The 17,087-nt window shown below is 42.5% G+C and overlaps 1 protein-coding gene across 13 annotated transcripts in view; it reads right to left on the bottom strand.

Annotated features, from left to right (window-relative positions):
* agrn (agrin) overlaps positions 1-17,087 on the bottom strand; it is a 325,948-nt gene that overhangs the window by 16,075 nt on the left and 292,786 nt on the right. For 9 of the 13 annotated variants that reach the window (XM_079557727.1, XM_079557735.1, XM_079557734.1 and 6 more), the window contains 9 exons: positions 15,283-15,475; positions 10,499-10,714; positions 10,176-10,405; positions 8,960-9,094; positions 6,245-6,335; positions 5,863-6,027; positions 4,641-4,752; positions 2,788-2,799; positions 1,285-1,401 (listed from right to left, as the gene is read on the bottom strand). In XM_079557727.1, the coding sequence (XP_079413853.1) occupies positions 1,285-1,401; positions 2,788-2,799; positions 4,641-4,752; positions 5,863-6,027; positions 6,245-6,335; positions 8,960-9,094; positions 10,176-10,405; positions 10,499-10,714; positions 15,283-15,475 (1,271 nt within the window). The remainder of the gene's footprint in view (positions 1-1,284; positions 1,402-2,787; positions 2,800-4,640; positions 4,753-5,862; positions 6,028-6,244; positions 6,336-8,959; positions 9,095-10,175; positions 10,406-10,498; positions 10,715-15,282; positions 15,476-17,087) is intronic. The other 4 variants (XM_079557732.1, XM_079557737.1, XM_079557729.1 and 1 more) reach the window with 1 other exon arrangement.

Here is a 17,087-nt window from a genome sequence, read left to right as displayed (position 1 = left end):
TAATGCTGTGGGGCGTGAGAGGAGAAGAAGAGGTGTGCGGATGTGTCAGCGGTGAAGGATGATACGATATGGTAAGGAGAAGTAGGAAGAATGGAGGTGAACAAGATGGTGGACAGGCCAAATATGTTTTTTTAAAGACATGGAGGTGGAATGGAAAAACAAGCACATTCTCAATGCTCAAATCAAAGAAACGAAAAGGTGACGTAGTACTGTTCAATATATAGGCATATTGGCAAATTAGAAATGACCTTGAGCATCCTTCAATCTGATATCCTGGCGCTGCTTTGTTGTTCTTTATCAGTCATAAATTAATCCATATCAGTACACACCAATTAGAGCACCCCCTCATGTTTGAAACGTGCTTTGAACCCACCTTGATTGAAGACTGGACTTTTAAGTGACTATAATATCATCCCTTTTTGAATCCACTTTTCACAGAGTGTTGATTATGTAAAACCATTATGTTTGGACCTTTACTTGGACTTTTATCTTTTCCATCTTTGTTTTTTGCGATCTGATTATATGCGCGAGAACAAAACGCTTTTAGATTACCGTGTTAATCGAGGTTGCTGTCGTCCAAAGAGGAGTGCTACGTTATAACTGTGCTTTTTCCTGTTGCCTTCAGACAGTAATTATCTGAAAACACTCCTTGGCTAATTCTGTAGATTTAGAGAACATACTCTCACATTCTTTGTAAATATGTCAGCGCAGAGAAAGAGAATTATAAATGCCGAGCAAATAAATAAACAGCAAGCGTTAAACACAACTTCAAACCATCCTCCCCATAATTAACTGGTCCCTGTGGGCTACGGCAGACAAACGCCATACTCCGCTTTTGATTCGCTCCGAACTGTCAGGGGAAACTTTGTCGGAGCGGACTAATGACAAGTTTGTGCAAACAGCAACATCCCGCCTTTCTTCTCTTGGGCTATTTTTGGCACTAAGAGATGAGCTCTTTGCTGGAAAGAAGAGGAAATGAAAAAAATAGAAAGCTGTCATCCTGAGATGTGAGAACGGTGAAATGGAAGGACTTCAAATGTATGTTGTATTATTAGAAAACAGTAATCCAAATAAGCGGCAACACTGGTCATCACACTGACAGCGAGTAATGGACTGACCATGACTGACGAGTAATCACTCTTTTGACATACAGTAAGTGCAATCCCATTTATACAGTAGAACTAAAAATAACAACCTTGAGTGCTAAGCTTTGCATGTTCAGTATAAAGCAGTGAAAAGAGACAGCAGCAATCATGACAATTATGTTTATAGCAGTAGTTTTACCTGCTGTATCGTTCCTTTAAAGCCATCAGTGAGCGCTGCCCCTCTGGCCAGGCGGCTGTAGTCAGGGGCGCCTCCCACGAACACAGACTCCTTTAGGTTCAGGTCCACATGGAGGTTCTGACGGCAACAACGCACAAACATAAGGACATTTTCAAAGGCAGCCAAATCCAATCAAATTGAATCAATTAGAGCAATGCATGGAAAGCATACATAAAATTGTCTTTGCGTCTACAGGTCATGGATTCTTATATTGTGAGGTCACAATATGAAGCATTAAAAGTATCAAGAGAAGAAATCCAGGGCAAGCTAGAGTAATGATTTGAATGATTCAGAAAACTCAAAATAAATGTCAATCATAAACACCGACTTTTAGACTGCTCAGTGCTGAAGCATTAAATTGGATAGTGATTTGCATAGGAAAGACAAGGAATAGCAATGTTTTCAGCTACATCTATATTGTTGCAAGGTGCACTTGCTCATTTTTGCTATTTTTTGCCAGCCCACTTAAGGAAGACAAAATTAGCAATATAATATGTATATAGGGCAGTAATGGCCACAGGGCTTGAGTGGAGTTAATTGCTGAAAAATGGATGGAATAGACCAAAAAAACAGGCTGCGCGCACAAGTTCTGAGAGTAGAGCAGGACTTAGACCTGAGGGCTCTGTCAATGCTCTAACTGCGACAGGCCTGGGCCCTGGCCAAGGCTCTAGACACAGCTGTGCTGTAGCTTCCAGCTCACAATCAAGTCATCATGGACTGTCGACCAAAGGGCAGCACCTCAGGCTCTTTGAGGGGACATTCCTTTTTTGCTCTAGTCACAAACATCAACTTATCCTGCACTGGCAGGAGCTACACACCTGTCACTTTACTTCTGCCAAGACATTTTTAGTGTATACAGTACTTTTAAAATTCATCCCCCTGTGATTCACTTAGTATTTTTAAACAGCAAATGTAATTATCTTAAAAATTTAAAAATGTTATCTTAAAAAATGGTGTGTTCTGTCTCTACGGCTTGCACACAGGTAGTCGCACCCCAAAGCTTTGTGCATTTAGATGCGCTGTGTGTGCAGTTCTCTGCGGGTAACACAGTGACATCACAGGACTGCTGGTAACCAGTGACAGTCGGCGACAAAAGAACAGCTCGGCTCGGCACCTCCCACTGTGTACTTCCTGTCCTAGGCCTGGGCCCCCCGGTACTCTGCACTCTCACTTTCAGTGTTGATTGGCAGGATACACTCGCCTACACCGAACTAATGAAGACATCTCATTGTAACTCAAAACAATGGCTGCCGTGAAGATGGCTTCTCCTTCCCTCCCACCTTCCCACCTTCTGCCGCCCCCGCAGCAGATGGATTGAGGTGAAAGCCAAGCAGCCTTCTCCCGACACTTGGTCTTCTTGTGAAAATGTTCCACAAAGCTAACTTTCTTGTTGAGATAGGACTGAGAGTGCACAGTGAACAAGTGAAATATGGTGAGTGGTGTGACTGGGACTTGTCTCATTACCTTGCGTGATTTCTTATTTTCCAGACAGCACATCATAGAGAGGGGGGAAATAGGGAGGAAGAGAGTTATTAGGGGAAGACTAGTAAGTGGCTGTGCACAGAGCGGCATGCAGAAGCACTCAAAGCATTCACAAGAGCATTATCCATACTGGAGCAGTGGAGGAGGAAATACATTAAATGGAAGCAATGCATGCAATATACACTAAGCTAGACAGTAAACAAAATCTTCACACGAGATGCACTACAAAGATGCATGTAGCAGATGGTGCCATTAAGAAGAAATAAAGAGTAAAGGCATTGCTTGTGGCAGGCTGTGGAAAGTGCTCTACCTGATTTGGAGAATTCCTGCCGCTTTCTCAATAAGAGACATATTGCAGGAACAGGGCGGTTTCTGGTACACCGATTATTGAGTTTTTGGATGAAAGTGTTTGTGTTGTGGATGGTTGGATGATCAAGTTATGGGAAACTCGCAACCTTGTGTCTAAAATAACAACCGCTTGGGCTCAATAGAACAGTAGAAAGCTTGACGCCGCTTCTACTTTCTGCATCAAGTGACAAACTACCTGTGTATACCACTGCCCTCTGGGATACAAGCCAAGAGAATCACAGCAAGTACGATCATCCTCAAATCTTTTCACCAGAACAGCTCCTACCTCAGTTGTTTTTTTCCACATTTTTTTCTTTATTGATTTTTTTCTACATGGATTGATTTTCCCAAGCATCTTTAATTTTGTTGCACTGTCCCTCTCTACACATAAAAATATATTCCATTGTAATATGATTTATAACCTTGCTGAGGGCTGACCAAGTATTTTATTTGGCAAGAGCAGCTCCTCTTCACCGGCTGGCCATACCAAAATATACCACTCCAACTATCTGTGCCTCATCATAGCTATCTTCCATCATTGCAGGGTCTTTGATATAAGAAACATCCCCTAGCGAGCTTCCCTTCTGTAGATGTGACCACCTTTGATGTGATGCGGTCCAGAGCTGGCTACTTCAAACTTCTTATAGGCGAGTGGAGTGGGGAGCATTAGCAGGCTCATCCCTGTCCCTCCAGACCCCTCCAACGCACTCGCCTCCCTTTGCTCTGCTCTGCTAATAAGATTTTCTGCTCCTCTTGCTACAGCAGAGCACAATTACCATAAAGATGATGGGAGGTGGTGGGGGAGGGTTGAAGTGCGGAGATAAAAAAATTAAAAAATTGCAGAAGAGTTGACAGAGTGCAAGCTCGCGGTTGCAAATGACGCTGTTTCATATAATTGGATGACTTAAGGGCTTATCAAACGATTATATGGCTCTCATACTAAAGTATGTACCTAGTGGCTGAGGCGTTTCATTATGCATTCTTTTATCTGCCTTTATCTCCCTTCCTTCAAATGTGGATTTATCAAATGTAGACTAAATCGCTTTCTTTATGCAACACGAAGTTTTATCTTGGGTGTAAGTAAGCGCAGAGACCAGGAAAAACAGTGGGAAATTACAGGACTTCCAGAATTAAGACAGCTTGTCAAACCGGCCCTCTGCAACCGAAGCGCTCCTTCGTACCTCGATGGATGTCGGGAGATAGCGGGGTATTTTCAACAAATCAAGCCGAACGGTGTGAAGCGGAGCGGAAAAACTTAAGCGATAGGGAAAGTTTGCAGAATCATCCGTGATAAAGTTAAAACCCAGGGCTGGATAAGGTCAAGACGATACACTCCAAAGCAATAGCGGAAAAATGAGAAAGAGACAGAGGACGAATGCAGTTTATCAAGCAGGTAAAGCATAGCATAGCGCAGGCCAGTTAGTCCTTCATGCCAACACTACATCAGAAGGTACGCAGAATAAGGATTGTAGTTAGCTGGGGCTCACCGGTGCCTCGCCTCGGACCGGGTCCTTCTTGTTGACCATGATTTCTCCTTTACGGTTGGAGCGCTCCAGGTTGATGGTGTTCCAAACGTTCAGCTGGATGGGCTGCTTACTCCTGCATCACACAGAGTCTCAAACGTCAGGGACAGAGATTATGCAGGCAACTGACGATTTGGCCTTCACTACATTTATGATATGTTTCATGTCTGAATAAAAAAAGGAATTGGCTCATCTAAACGAGGAATCTCAAAATCATATACATAATAGTACCGTACAGCCGCATTTTGACCAATTACCTACAAACTAATAAGAAAATGTCTAGGCAAGAACCTGGATAAATCTCTTTAACCTCTTACCCCCAACTGATCTGACCTTGATCTTAACATTTTATTTTTGTTGTTTCTTGTTGCTTTAACATAACTTTTTCTCGTTTCTTTTTGACTGCTTTTTCATGGTGTTTTTGTCACTTTTTTGTAGTGTTTTCGTCATGGTTTTGTCACTTTTGTGATGCTCGTTTTCGTCGCCATTTTGACACTTCTTTCGAAAAGCTTTTAGATTTGGGTAAAGCCAAACTGGAGAAAATGTGTTCGGTTCAAATGGAGGTTAAGAGGCTAAATTAGTAAATGGTGACAACTCGAAGTAATCTATGAATACGCTTGCAGGGCTGGATAGAGATGGTTTAAAGCAGTACTAAGTAACTTGTTTATCGAAATAAATCCTGTGTTAATGGGGTGATTGGGGGGGTCTTTCCTCTCCCCCTGGTGTCTCTGGCCAGAAAACCACAATTGCAACTTTCCTGCCTCTGGGTTGGCGCCACCAATACACACCAATAGAATCATGAAGAAGAAGCTAACAGGCTTACGGGCAAAGCTAACTGTGGGCTAGCGCCACTTAAACAGTATTTACAGCCAAGTTTGAGTGAAAAAAATGATCTCCATTGTGTAATTGGATGTACAATAGCCCTCTCTCCCTTTGTCTTTTCTGTCAGCGTAGTATTTACTCTCACGGACAATTAAGGGGTAAATGAGTAATGAGTAAAAGTGCAACACGCTACGACACCTGCAGTGGCGCTGATGGCCTCGAGGGCTATGACTTACTTAGTACTGCTTTAAAAGTTGAAAACTATCAATAGAGCACCCAAAAAGGATAACAGTAATGTAGCCACTTTGACTGTAATCAAATTGTATGTACATGCCCTGTTCATTGGGATTGTAACTTGCACTACCTGATGGTGGCTGTCCCTTTGCCGAGGTCGTAGCGGAACTCCAGGATGCCGTTGTTCAGAGCCAGAGAGATGAAGTCTCCTTTGCCGTCGGATTTCTGGCCGTTGTAGAAGATCAAACCATTGGAGTCGTTGGCCATGAGCACCACAGTCATGCTGACCTTTTGACTGCAAAACACCACAAGCAACAGATATATTTGAGTGCATTTTTTTTTGTCTTTCTGTTCAGAGACCAGCAGGAGCACATATTTTTGCATCCCGGAGGCCCGGTGTTATTTGTGTAACCCTCATTGTCGATTCAGCTGCAGTGTAAAAGTCGCAGCGCTGCCTTGGGCTTGAGAGAACGCCGTCATCTCCAGTGTGTTAGCTTCCAGCAGAGACTCACCGCAGATCGTGCCCATAGAGATTTAGCCCTTTCAGCTCCAAGAACGAGTCCCCATTGAACAGCGGCATGTATGCTCCCCGTCGCTCTGACACTAGAGGGAAAAAAAGCAACAAAACAAAAGCGCTTTACTCATCCTCAGGTAAAAGACAGACAAATGTGTAAACCGTAGCAGCAACTTGATCAGCACATTAACAACATTAAGGCAAAAAAAAACAAAAATCCAAGCAGAATTACCTGGCAATAATGTGGCAGAGTACAATGGAAATGATCATCTATTATGTTTAAGACGTATTTGTTCGTAACCATGTAGTTTAGACTTCTACAAGCATCATACTGTATATTACTTGAGTAACTATTCAGTCATGGACATGTTCAAAATGTGCACAGTGTAATGAAGCTTGATATCTGTGAAGGACAAAGCTGCTTGATTTTATTCTCAAGACTATTGTATAGCATCAGACAGAGATAAAGTGAGCACTTGTCAGTCAGCGGATCTTCGAGGGACTGTCACCATTATGTAAAAAAGATGGATCTGTACTTTTGTAGCCTGTGGGACTTAAATTTCCCTGTTATAGAAATTCGAACACAAAATAATGAGAAAGTCTTATGTCAGCCTGATTACACAGACGCCAAAGACTCACAAAGAGGCTCTGCGGCAGTGTGCAGTTTAACACCACGACTGGGACCCGTGAAATAATACCGCCATTGTGTTATGGCAGGGCCTTTTCTGCAAATTCATGTCTCGCCGATGGTGTTACATCTCTAGGCCCTGGTCTTCCTTTACTTTTTGGCTTGTGCGATGATTAGAGGAGGTGCAGTGTCATCATTCTAACAAGTGGCTTGACGCGCAAAATCACCCAAGGCTATGTGTGTTTACAACCTCAATTCAGAATGACACTGTAACATTTCTGCTTTGGTATTTAGTACTTCTGCTGTGACTGCTGCTTCTACTTTTATTTTACCTTTAACACAAATGAAAATCAAAAGGATACAAACAACTTATTTTAGAATGAAGTGACAAGCAGTGGAGGTGAAACTCTCCTTTGAATTAGGGTTGTAGTATCGTAACACATTTCAACAGGCTCATTTCTGCATCCAGCCAGGAAAGTTGTATCATTTGTAGCTGACTGGGATTAGCTGGGCAAACGGTGATGAGAAAGCTAATTAGCTATTGTGCGGGAGACTGCTAATGATGATGGCACGCACCATGAAGAAGAAAGAAAATAGAAGGAACTGTGCTAAAGTGAAGTGGGCTAGAATAATGGAGCTGCTGGGAATAGTGTCACAGTGAGTCTCCAAGAGCCCAAGGATCAATAAGTCAGGAAGGATCCCAATGACCAAGAAAATCCTCCATCATGCATGCCAGCTCAGAGAAAGTTTCTAAATTGCACTTTTATTGTCATGCAATGCTCCGGATCGTTTGATTGTAATTGTGTTTGTATTACAGTAAAGCTGGCTAATTAGCTCTTACTATAGAAACTATCCTGTGAGAAGAGGCTGTGACGAGGAAGCTCAAAGGCCCTGAACCTGCCCAATTATCCACGCTCACGCTCACACAGGAGCTTTTTCTCTTGATAATGTACAGCTCTAAATGAAAAACTGACGAATTTAAACATGGCCAGCAGTTTCAAGGCTTTGCTCTTTCATCACTTAACTGTAATGATTTACACCAGCATAGGCTAAAAGCACAGAGCTAAGTAGGCCATTCAATAGTACTGTTCCATCCCTGAGTAAGGTCCTTGATTCTGATATTAGAGCAGCGTAGTGAGATAGAGTTTGGGCCGTTCACTTGCAGAGTACAGATGAGTGGCTCTAGGTTACCTGGGCCTTATCTGACGGCTCTGTCTGCGTCTGACACAGTGCTGAATGACGCACACATAAATCACTGCAGGCAGCAGACTGATGCGATTAGTCATCTCATTGATTCAGCGAAAAAAAATAGCCTTTTGGAATAGGAGACGCTCTCGCTCACACCACATTGATTTTAGTTCACCTCAATTTATTTTAATCACCTGCTAACTGGGACTGGAGGAAAGTCCTGTATATTTGTACTCCATTCCGCTAACACACTGCTACACGCAGTTACTCGCAGAGGTGTAAGGAACAATCCCTAGTGGTTAGAGAAAATCAGTCTCACCTCACTATTTGAACTCAATCACAAGTCAGCTCAACACATCACTATCCAACAGGCATTTAAGAGGGAAACAGAGGTTGACTCCGAATACCACAATGCCAAAAGCTCTAATGATGAACTTCAAAAGGCCTGGTGCTTTTCCAGCCCTGGGCCCACTCTGCCATGACGATCTGAGCAGCAACATGTTTGAACACTACACCTGTAGGCGGACAGCCGCTGCTAACAAGCCAAGCCAAGACCAAGCTGAACAGCCCGACGGGACCAATCATTCTACAGCACAGCAAAGCAACAAACACCCCATCTCAGCTTCCAAACCCCTCAGTTTGATTTACACCACATTCAGGAGAAAAATAGGGAAATGGGAGATAGCAATCCGATAAATCCTTGTGCAAAACAGAAATCTACAAAGCTCTAGATTGGACGACTTTGTTAAAAAGCAGTGATGTATGTGATGCACTTGGACCTGCCTCTTTCCTAGTCTGATGAAGGAAGGAAACGCCCGAAACGTCACCGTGGTGCTGATAAATTGGTGAGCATTTACAGCCTGTGCGGATCTGTCTTTTTTTTTTCCTTGGACATACCTTTCTCACAGTGCTTGCCCTCTCGTCCCATGGGGCACTCACACTTGTATCCTCCTTCAGGCTGGGGCTGGCACTGGGATGGAGGGTGGCACCTGTTGGGCTCACAGGGGTCATGGACATCAGCACAGGTCGGACCTGGACAAGCACATGAGAAAGCGCTGTTTACAATCAGTTCTGTTTTCTACCACAGCAGAGGATTTGCCTTTGTAACAGTGGTCCCCTATTCTAATGAGTAAATATCAAAGCGAGCAGAGCATCCCATTGTGTGGTCATGTTTTGGGGCCGGTTCTGGCTGCGGGGCAGTGTCAGGTGCCTGCTGTCTTTGCCCTGAGCATGGGTCCATCTGAATACTGCTGCTGTCATTACTACAGCCTCCGTGGTCTTTAATGAAGCCTGTCCCGCTGAGCTCATAGAACTAGCACACTTTTTTATACCCTCACTCTAATCCAAAACACTGTCCCGGCATGTCTTCTCAACCTCCTCTCACCCGCTCCTCTGTCGCCTGCAATTTCCCGTCTCTGCCTGTCCTGGCCACTTTAGAAAATGACTAAATTAAGAGCCTGCGGGCGACTGTCCAATTGTCATTATCTCTATTCATTCTCGTGCCTGGTGCCAACAGGCTTTGATCATCGTAATTCGTCTGCAGAGTCAAGCTTGTTCTTTATGCTTTCTAAACTGCAAGTATGGTGAAAGTTGCACTCTTTCCTAATTTGGCCCGATGCGGGACGTTTTGCGTGTGCTGCCAGATGTAAGAATAAAATATTATTTCATCCTGAAAGTTAACTCTGACAATATTATGACTTCAAGACAAACTTTCACAGCATAAACTGAGCAGTGAAACAGACCAAAGGAAGCCATGGTGAGTTTTTATGATAATTTTGTCATGTGTAAGCTTGCATTTTAGGAAAAGATTGTGATGGTGTTTACAAAATGACTTGCAGCGCTCCTGCTGGGGACTGGAGCAGCACTGTCGAATAAGGCTGTCAGGCTTGGAATTTGTGATAGCTGCACTCCTGGAGTAACCACAGAGGAGTTAGGAAACAAAATGATGATCTAGTAATCCTTCCTCTCTCTGGATGCATTAAACATATTTTAGAATACATTCAACTTATAGTTCGGTCATAATGTGTCTACAATCACTCATGCTTAAGACATAATTGAGGTCACAGGTTACAGGTGATACATTTTACTCAAAGTGGATTTGTGGATTTCTTACCCCAGAAGCCCCTGGTACACTTGCAGTGGAACATCTCAGCCTCTTTGACCTGACATGCTGCTCTGTTTTTGCAGGGGTTTGGCACACAGGGGTTGTTTCCACACTCTCCCACTCCGCTGCCGAACAGACTGTCTCCTCCATTCTCCTGTAGATTCAGGACTCTGTTGTTTACGTCCAACAGACGAATGCAGCCCACCAGACCTGTTTCCACTCCAGTCCTTTCCTTTACACTGCAAAGTATAAGGACAGACACAGTAAAATCAAGTTTATCTTATGTTATTATTATAAGTCTGATACAAAATAAATTAATGCGAGGCTCTTACTCTTGCTTCATGTCCAGAGGCACTCCTCCAATGAATAGGTTGGTGTCCAGGTTGAGTCCGTCAGTGCCGCGGGGGCTCTCTCCCTCCACGTGGTCCTCACTGTCCACACTCAGCATGGCGTTACGACGGTTACGGGTCACCACCAGCTGATGCCAACGGCCCTGCCCCACCTGCACTTTGCTGACCAGCGTTCCTGTGCCAGAGCCAGTGTTGAACCTAGAGGCAGTCACATGCCAAGACAGACATGAGCTGTCAATCGACCCTCCTGCCCTCGCTCCACATGAAAGCAAACTCCAATGTCCCCCCAGTTCCATGGACGTGGTTACTGTCAGACATCGGCGCTAGTATCAGACTGTAGTGAGGCATCGCAGCTTTTTTACCTCTCACTATACAGGGAAGAGCTGTGCCACAAAGTGGGAGCCAAGCGGAAGGCAAGGACATCCTGATTACATAGAGCCACGGAAGGAGCTCAGGGGAAATTGGAGCAATCTATGAGCAGACGCCATGGCCGTTTGTATAGTTGCTGCAGAAGTTTAAAAAAATGACTCAAAAAAGAATGCGTGGCTCAACACACAACTCCAAGTATGTTTTTGATGAGGGAACAATATTTAAATAGACAAGTTATTTTTTCCGTAATATGCCTGCTTTAACAGTATTGGGGTCCTATATCATGTTTAAATTATCACACCAAATGACAGTAGTCATGGTTTTTAGCACAAGATGTTTGTTCCTTATCGAGAAGTGCCTAATGACTGGAAGAATCCACTAGCGTTGCTCTATAAGACAGTGATGAAAGAACAGAGGTACAGTCTAAACTAACAGCTACTCATTAAGAGATGTCTTTCACACTTTTTAATTCTGCCTTTTATCTTATGAGGAAAGAGTACAGATCTTGCCGAAAGAGCGCTGCCGTATGCGTACCCACACAAGCGCGAACGTTGAGAGCAATTATCTGCCACAAATAATTAGCTCTTCTCCCTATGTCTTGGATTTGCAAAGCAGTAGGTGGCAATCCAACAGAAGTATTTTTGGAAATGAAAAAGAGCTTTTGCTAAAAAAGCACAAATGACTAATGATCTCCCTGAAGAAACTATTGATTCCAGGTTGAATTTAGAAATTTAACCTGGCTCAGTGCAGGTCTGAGGGGTTCTGAGAAGAGGTCAGAGTGTAATACAGTAGCTGAAAGATAAGGCCCATAAAGAAGCTCCATAGCAGCCCTTGAGCTGAAAGGCTAATTAGTTTTTCTACACTTTTCTTTCATGGTTTTTGCGCACACATTTCACAGTGAGAAATACGTGCTTAAAGTTCCGGCAGCAATATGATTATTTTTTAGGGGTTTGTAATCAGTCATTTAAAATGGAGAGCAATGAGTTGGATAAAGAATATTAGGCTTTATTTTAGCCTTTAACCAATTGAAATTCTGGTTGGTTCATAAATGCACACCAGGAGTTGTGCTTTGTGTCATGCAGGCATGTTTGAATAATCCTGGCTATTCATTCCTGCTTAAAGGAATAGGCCACCGTTTTTACATACTAAGATATGTTCTTAGCTCACTTTAGTCGAGTTAATATATCCCCGTCTGGTCTTTGTCCGCGCGCTCTGTCACGCAAACGGAGCACATACGCAGCCTCTCCCACATGTCACATAGCTCCGAAAAAGCTCACGATAGAAGCTACCAAGCTCTTCCACGTGTTCCCTATTTAAATAAAGTTACGTGAAGTGTTTTCATGCGAAGTATATTTACCCAGAAATGTAGCATGTCGATTTTATAAGCAAATAAAAAGGGGGACTATATTGTGAGGCGTAATGATACGAGGAGTAAAACGTCCGCGCAGTAACTCCTAAAGGTTATTGACGGAAGTGAGCGGGGGAAGTCTTTAGGAGTTACTACGCGGACGCTGTGCTCCTCGTATCATTACGCCTCACAATATAGTCCCCCTTTTTATTTGCTTATAAAATCGACATGCTACATTTCTGGGTAAATATACTTCGCATGAAAACACTTCACGTAACTTTATTTAAATAGGGAACACGTGGAAGAGCTTGGTAGCTTCTATCGTGAGCTTTTTTGGAGCTATGTGACATGTGGGAGAGGCTGCGTATGTGCTCCGTTTGCGTGACAGAGCGCGCGGACAAAGACCAGACGGGGATATATTAACACGTATAAAGTGAGGTAAGAACATATCTTAGTATGTAAAAACGGTGGCCTATTCCTTTAAGAGCTTAAAATGCTTGTCCTTCACTTGCTGATATCACAAGATGGTGCCCTTTAATCTTCTTAATTTCTCTAAGCTTAAATAGGTGGCGTTCACGATTTAGAATGTGATGATGCCATAATGCCAGGTGGAGGGCAGGGGCCAATATAACTCTATGGGAGCAATACAGTTTTTGTAACAAATCTCCAAAACTAAAACTGACCAATTATTTTCCTCATCAGTATTTGACAGTGACTGGATTCACAAACATGGCATATTTCGTTTATGGCAGAAAGTCCTTTCTACTGGACAGCATCACGCTCATGTTTTTGAATATTGTCTCCACTTTAAGGACGCCTTTCGGAGAAAATAATTGGGCCTTACTTCACATGAGCTGGAGGAGTACACAATAAACTTTGAGACAAAAAAAAAATCTGCAGTTTGTCAGTTCAATGGCGGGACATGGCCCGGGTCCAGGCCATGTCTGGGGAATCCTCCGTATGGCTCTGTCCCAGGTGTTGAACCGTCAGCTCTTTTTAAAAGTAAGTCCAGTTGTGTTGATTCACCCTTTTGTTTGAGTTGATTAACTACCGGGGTGACTGAGAAACTACATAGTTACCACCATAGAATTTTCAGTGGCCCTCCACCTCAATTTTAAACTATGGGCTCTTTAGAATGTTGTGATGTCATGTGAACGCAACCTATTCATTTGTTTTGATCATCCATCATTTTTGCACATGGGTTGGCCACAATAGAGCCCATATCTTAACCCTTTTAAGAATCTGTGGGATGTGCTGGAGAAAGGTTTGCACAGTGGTCACACTCCACACACAGTGGTCACACTCCACACACTCCCCCTCAAGGTCAAGTCACGGAGCTAAAGCAGATACGGACTGACGCTTCTGCGACTATATTTACAAACATTCACTCACAATATTAATTTCAAGGACTATGCAAATAAATGCACACACATCCCCTCCCTAACCACGACCCAAATCCCTCAGCGTCTGTGTTTCACCAACTTTTTTTTAACTCCCCCACACCCGCCCTCCAGTCTACAGGTGGGCGCCCCTCCCCTACCCAAGAAAAAATGTTTTTATATATGTGCTTTGCCCTAACTTAACCTGATTGTCATTTCGCATATTTTCTTTTGTAAGGCGCATTGAGTTGCCTTGTGTACGAAATGCGCGGTATAAATAAAGTTGCCTTGCCTTGCATTGCCTTGCCACTCTCCCATCAATACAAGATCATGGTGACAAATGAATGTAACTGGATCTTTTCACATTCCACAAGCTTGTTGAAATGCTGCTGTGATCAAAGCTTATTGTGGTCCAACAAAATATTAGAGCATGTGAAACTTTTTGGTCACGTAGTATATTATGATGATTGAAACACATTTACAAGTCTTTGCTACAAGTCTTATTCCCACATATTGTTCACAACCAACCACAGCTAGACATTAACAGACAGAATCTATTATTGCAGTGGTTCTCAACTTGTATGACTTCAGTACCCACCATCACCTGAGGATGAAAAGCCGCATCACAAATAAAAAGATATTTATGTAAAATGCAAAATACTGTACTCACAAATTATAATTGAATTATCATTGAATAATTCAGTAATCATTGAATAATTCATGAGCCAAGCATTTAAAGCTGAAAATATGATCAAAACAATTCAATAACTGTTATTTTGACAGACTCTGGTTGTGTTTCTATCCTTTTTCAGATCAGAAATGTTGAAAGAAATGCTCACTGGGAGCAGTTTGTGACGCACTGAAAGGGTTTTGCAACCCACTTTTGGGTCCCGACCTACCAAGTGAGAACCACTGTTATTTGATGCTGCAGATAAAAAAAACGAATGAATTGATGTATTCTTAAAGATTTCATCTATTGAGAAAGTGCTGAATTTTATTTGAGCTGCTCATAAATATGAATGCTCTTCTAATTGCTTGTTTTAATGGTGTGCTTGTTTATGTGTTTATATATTGCCTGTGCAAATACATGATGTAATAAGATGCAATGGTCAGAGCTGCAACACGGTATATTTCTTTGCACATACTTCATCTGTAAACAGCCAACAGTCTGACTTCAATCTCATGCTTGGATCTCATTATTTTTATTTATTCACTACTATTAGGTAAAGATTTATACAATTAACTTTAACAACCAGCCGGCCCCGATACATTTTACTTTACATCTGCTTTTTGGACCTGTGCACTGTGTGAAACACCGCATACAATCCTAGTAAAAATGTCGAAGTTCCAATTAGTCATTAAGTCTATCCAATAATTCTTCACATGAAACATTTTTTTTAATAAACTTCCCCACCTTTTAAAGTCTGATGAGGAAGGATCTTTCCACACACTGATAACTGCTTGTGCTTCTCTGGATCTTATTTATTTCCCACTGCTTCTATTTTAAACATGTTGACTGTGTAATTATTTGCCTCATTGTGTTGAGTGCACACCATTTGTTTTACTCCTATCTGCAGCCTCTCTCTGCCACTGCTAAAGCGGCACGCTTCCCTTGTGGGCCGTATTGAACTTCCCTTTGTTTGGGGACTTTAAACGTCAGCCTCTCTCACCTGAGCTCCACCCGACCGTTGACCAGAGCGAGTGAGATGAAGTCCTTCTTTCCGTCCTGGCCGTTGTAGAGCAGGATGCCGGTCATTTCAGAGGTCCTGAATTCCATGGCGATGCGCACAGTGTGATAAGCGCTCATGGTTTGGAAGGCCAAGTAGGACTCTCCGCCGAAGGAAGGGATGAAGTATTTGATAACTGTGAAGGCAGAGGAAAAGTCTTACTGTGTTGGTAGGTTCTGAAAATCTCATGACATTGAGAAGTTTAGGTATATGTTTATCATAGACGTTTCACAAACACACTGAACTGTCACCTGCAAAAAAAAAAGTTATCCAGATTGTTGTTGATTTCTGGAGATTTTTTTTAAGTGTGCTAGGTTTAGTGGTGCTAGGCTAGTGCTAGGGTTGGGGCATGTCTATGGTAACTAGTAGCCTGCATTAAAAACTGTCTGACCCAAGCACAGTGAGGCAAATCACTTAAAACACCAGACCACCGATATAAATGTCTGTGTTGACGCTACAAATCAGATATGGCAACGTTTGGAGGACTACCCGATGATTTTGAAGAAGTTTTTAATGCAGGCTACTAGTTACCATGGACATGCGCTAGCCTAGCACTAGCCTAGCACCACTAAACTCTTCAAATATATGGACTGCATGAATTAAAAAAGAAAAAATCTCCAGCTATCAACAACACTATGGATTACTAGGAAATGAGACCCTATGTCAAAAATCCTGAGATATCCCTTTAAGTGTATTTTAGTAAGTTTTACTAAATGACATTATTATTCTACTTGGGTAATTATAAAGTAGGAAAACTCTTACTTGAGTAAATATTGTGGCTACTCTACTCACCTCTGTGTAAGGGCCTTTTAAACATGATGGATATTGCATAAATGCCTAAACTAATATATGAAACCAGTGTTACTTTGTTTTGTATTGATTATTGTCAAAGCTATCATTCATTCATTCATTCAATCTTTATTAAGGACACAAGTGAGAACACATGATCCATATTTATGTTTAAAAGAAAAATATTAAAATATTGCAGATCATTGCAGCAACAAAACAAGGCACCAGCAATTCTCTAGCTGCCACACACATAAAGACACGAGCGCCAATGATTCCACATTTTTGACGTGAATCTCATTGAGCTGATCTCAGGACACACCAGAGTCCGTATAATGCCGTTCTGAGAGTCGCTCAGTCTACACATAAATTTAAAATAACAATGACGAAGTGCAGCAGGACAAGAGTGAGCTCCACAGTCAGCAAACATCTGACTCGCACTACAATGTCTGGGCATTTTTAACAGCAGCCTCATAGAGTCATTATATGCAACTGTGAGCCTCTGCAAGCTGGACTTTTTAAAACTTCGCCACAGCTGTGCAGTGTACAGAGGAGAACAAAAAGCTTTAAACAGAGTCACTTTGACGTCTACAGAACACATATAGAGTTTCCTGACCAGCATGTTCGATTGACCATACAGTTTACACACCTGCCTGTGCATGTCCCGGTCATCAGTAAGATCACTACAGATATAATGACCCAAATACTTCATCTCATCTGTGATGTTAAGAACACTGCCACACAGGGTGAACTCAGGGAATGTTAGAGACCTGTCATCCTTGGTTCTCACAATCATTATATAGCTTTTCACAGCGTTATATTTAATATCATTATCAAAGCCATATTGTGAACAGATATTCAGGAGATGTTGAAGTCCTGCACTGTACGGACAGAACACAACCAGGTCATCTGCATACATGAGGTGATTGATGACAGAGCCTCCTGCGACACATCCAGTCTTA

The sequence above is a fragment of the Gobius niger genome, assembly GCF_951799975.1.
Source record: "Gobius niger genome assembly, chromosome: 6".
Taxonomy (NCBI): Eukaryota; Metazoa; Chordata; class Actinopteri; order Gobiiformes; family Gobiidae; genus Gobius; species Gobius niger.
This window is presented reverse-complemented; position numbering and strand designations above follow the sequence as displayed.